Here is a 3,870-nt window from a genome sequence, read left to right as displayed (position 1 = left end):
GGGTAAAGTGTCTTGCCCAAGGTCACAATGACCAGGACAGAGAGCCCAGGGATCGAACCGGCGACCTTCCGGTTACAGATGCGATTCCCAACCCCCTGAGCCATGGTCGCCCGCGGCTCAGGGGTTAGTTTAATAGGCAGCAATTACACAGCAGATGAAGACTGATACTGAAAAATAATATCAACATTATTCCCACAAAATAAAAACAATCCACCCTTAATGAAAATTATCTCACTTAGTCTTGTCTATTACACACTGGCCTTATGGAAAATGAGCAAATGTAATTCAGCGAGTCTTGGCGTGAACCTTGAAGGGTTCAGGCACACGTGTAGCTCCGTAAACTCCCTCTGTGCTCAGCTCCACTCCATCAGGAACAGAGAAAGTGAACTTCTGCAGCAAGCCGACAAAAAACAGGAACAGCTCCATCTTGGCGAGGCTTTCGCCAAGACAGACACGCTTCCCTGAAGAATTCACAAACACATACAAGTGCAAGTTTACAACCTGTGAATGATGTTTTTTTTTCTTGTTCAGGTTGTGCTAAAACAAAACACTCATTGTGGGTTTTACCTGCAGAGAAAGGTAGGAATGCTTCTCTCTTCACAAACTTCCCATCAGCATCCAGGAAGTGTCCTGGGTTGAAGGTGTCTGGAGTCTCCCATTCAGTCTTGTCAAACAGCACAGAGGTGAGTACAGGCAACACACTGGTACCCTAGAAAAAACCCCACAAGATAACAAAAAGATGCACTTTAACAACAACACCTGACAGAACAAACATGCAAAGCTTAAAATGTATATTGCATGCACCTTGGGTATGTGGTAACCATCCAGGGTTGTATCCTTGGCAGCAACTCTGAGTGCATTGAGAGGAACAATATTTCCCATCCTCTGAATCTCGTGGATGACGGCATCGGTGTAGGGCAGATTTGGTCTGTCAGCCATGGAAGGCTGGCGGGTTTGTCCAATCACGTTATCTATCTCTGCCTGGACTTTCTCTGTGAAGGAGAATTGAAAGAGTTCAACTTCAACTAGCCCAAGCTTCTATGGAGCTACTGAGTCCCATAAGATGATTGTTTTTAGTTTGTATCTTTTATTTAATACTCATTGACAAACTTTGGTTGTTGGATGTTAGACATGTCTAACAAATATGTCAAAGTTGTGGAAGGATTGCTGTAAAACTTTGCACTGACGCTAGTAATCTTGCAATTGTTTCATTCAATTTACTTAATGACTTAATATTCAAGTTTTGAACTTTTTAAAAAGTTTTTAAAATGTTTAGGAACAATAACACTGTTTTCCAGAAAAGTTATATAATTGTAGGCCTTTCAACGTTAACGCGTCAATGTGAATTAATCTGTCATTATGATTAATGCAATGACAATTTTTTAACATATTTCACCCATCTGGAGCACAGAATGACTCAAAATCCCCAAAAGGTCTCTGTCAACGCATTTCGGGCAGTTTGTCCAAGGTTTGTACATTCTGCGCTCCAGATGGGGGTAAATGTGGTAAAAATTTTAATCACGTTAATCGTGATGATGCGTTTGCATTGACAGAACTAGAAAATAGACTTTATTGATTCTGGGGAACAAATTTCTCTCGCGCCATTTTCAGGTTCGGATTTACATTTTCCCAACTATTAGTTTTAAACACAAATAAAAAGCATTCCATTAGTTGTACATGTGGTCTGCGTTTGCTACTGTTAGCATTTATATTAAATTGTATTAGAGCTACTAGTGTTATGTTCCAACTATTTTAAAGCTCCGGATGAAGCCCAGTACAATACCCACCCTGGATATCAGGATGTCTGATCAAGAAAACCAGAGCCCACAGCAAAGTGGTGGCTGTTGTTTCTGTTCCAGCCAGGAAAAGATCAGCAGAGCACAAAACTAGGTTGGTCTCAGTGAAGCCCAGGTCAGTTTCTTTGAGCTGTTCAAACAAATTAAAAAGTCACATTAGACATAACACAAATTGCTAATTTGTAGAGTGCAGTTTGTGCAATGCAGTGTCCACATACATTCTCCATTTTGATGAGGAAAGTGTCGATGTAGTCTCGGGGATTGTTGTGATCCAGATCCTTCTTGTGGCTTTTCACCTCCTGAGTGATGAACTCTCTGACTTTGTTAAAATTGCTGAACACTTTGTTATGAGGACCTGGCAAACGCTTCATCACTCCGGGGAATGATTCATAGAGCTTGAGATTTGATGAGAGGAAGCGTTATTCAAAGGACGATAGAGAGAAGAAATCCAACACCCATGCCACAGTGCTGTCTCTCATTCTTTTTGTGACAGAAGGAAATTATTGTGACATACCTGACCCCATATGGAGCCCTCCAGGTGAAGAATCTCAGACAGATTCTTCAGCATGAGCTGGAAGTTATGGTCACTGTAGTCAAATCTTTTCCCCATCACCAGCTGGCACGCTATATTAGACACGGCATTGTTGAAGAGGCCTGCTGGCCTAAAAAGTTTACCTGAAGACAAATAGACGATTGTTAAGAAAGCACAAATTCTTTGCTTTAGCACTGTTTGTGCAGGATTGTATGCTTATGTTCCACCTAATGTAAAGCACCTTTCTCCTGCTCTATCTCCTCCTGCAGGTATTGGATCTCCTCACAGATACACTGCTCCATGCGGTTCTTCCCCAGGCCGAAGTCTCGCAATGTAGACAAAGCGAAGCGTCTCTGTGCCTTCCATTTTCCACCGTTGCTCATGAACAGACCGTCTCAATACACACAAGCAACTTAAGAACTTAACAACCTATGGAGAATAATTTTAATACTGAATGGTACATCAAATAGTGACTTCCAAACCTGAGTTTGCCGAATAAAACCTGTCGCCCATGGGGCTGTATGGTCGATCCACAAAGTTGTCAGCTTGTGTTACCAGAGCTTCTTTTACCATCTTGTATCCAGAGACGATTACCATTTTATCCCTGCCGAAGCAGAAACTGAACACATTCCCGTAGATTTCAGCCAGCTACAAAAAACACAACAAACATGAAGGATATACCACAACATTTGTAATCTACAGAAAGAAATTAGTGGGAAGTGCTGTAATTGGAGGCTGGAAATCATGGATACTGACTATCAATCAATATTTCATCTTATCATCCATTTTCTAGAGGTACATCCAGGATTGGTTGCAAGTTTGTCACAGGGCTAACACAGACAGACAGGCAACCATTCACTTTGAGACTATGAGAAATTTCAATCAACCTAATAGTTAGCGAATGCCTTTTATTAAAGTTAAATCTAAACTTTACACTGTTGAAATTCAAGTGGACTGAAATTTACATAAATTTACATAATTAAAATTCTGGGATCCACAGTTTTTTCACATAATTGTTTGCTTGACCATATTTGAAGAAATTGCTTAGACCTACATCTGCTTATTAGCACTAAGTACCAACTCAGGGCTCGCAATATCGCTAGCCCGACGTCCCGGGACTAGCGATTTTTCCAGTCGGGCTATCAAAATCTATCTCTGCCCTGCCCGTTGGGGTATCATAGGAAGGAAAAATATATGTCAATGATTTTGCATTCTTTCGGAAATGTAGCTGGGTAGTTATGTCATTGGCATCGGTGAGCCACTGTCAATATGTGACATATTGAAATCGTTTGAATTTGCGCTTGTTTTTTGCTTCCACTTTGCAATTGCGTGAACTGTGCATAGAGAGCGAAAGTACTGATTGGTGTGTGACGATAATTTGCGCACCAATTCCTCTGACATCGTCTTATCAATCGTTAGCTTACTATGCAAACATGACAAGTGAAATCTCTGCAGCAAGCTTAAACATGTGAGAGGTTGATCGCGCAGAGAATCGCTGACCGTTATGTGTGTGCCTGTGTAAAAGCAGCAGGATATATATTT

General features: G+C 41.2%; 1 protein-coding gene across 1 annotated transcript in view; it reads right to left on the bottom strand.

Moving 5' to 3' along the window:
• Nucleotides 1–285: 285 nt before the first annotated feature.
• LOC102196444 (cytochrome P450 2J6-like) overlaps nt 286–3,870 on the bottom strand; it is a 5,290-nt gene continuing 1,705 nt past the window's right edge. The window contains exons 2-9 of the mRNA XM_005732186.1: nt 2,811–2,976; nt 2,570–2,722; nt 2,311–2,471; nt 2,015–2,191; nt 1,788–1,926; nt 805–992; nt 568–709; nt 286–461 (exon numbers count right to left, since the gene is read on the bottom strand). Coding sequence (XP_005732243.1) covers nt 286–461; nt 568–709; nt 805–992; nt 1,788–1,926; nt 2,015–2,191; nt 2,311–2,471; nt 2,570–2,722; nt 2,811–2,976 — 1,302 coding nt within the window. The remainder of the gene's footprint in view (nt 462–567; nt 710–804; nt 993–1,787; nt 1,927–2,014; nt 2,192–2,310; nt 2,472–2,569; nt 2,723–2,810; nt 2,977–3,870) is intronic.

The sequence above is a fragment of the Pundamilia nyererei genome, unplaced genomic scaffold (genome assembly GCF_000239375.1).
Source record: "Pundamilia nyererei isolate P.nyererei 1_Seehausen unplaced genomic scaffold, PunNye1.0 scaffold00046, whole genome shotgun sequence".
In the NCBI taxonomy this organism is placed as follows: domain Eukaryota; kingdom Metazoa; phylum Chordata; class Actinopteri; order Cichliformes; family Cichlidae; genus Pundamilia; species Pundamilia nyererei.
This window is presented reverse-complemented; position numbering and strand designations above follow the sequence as displayed.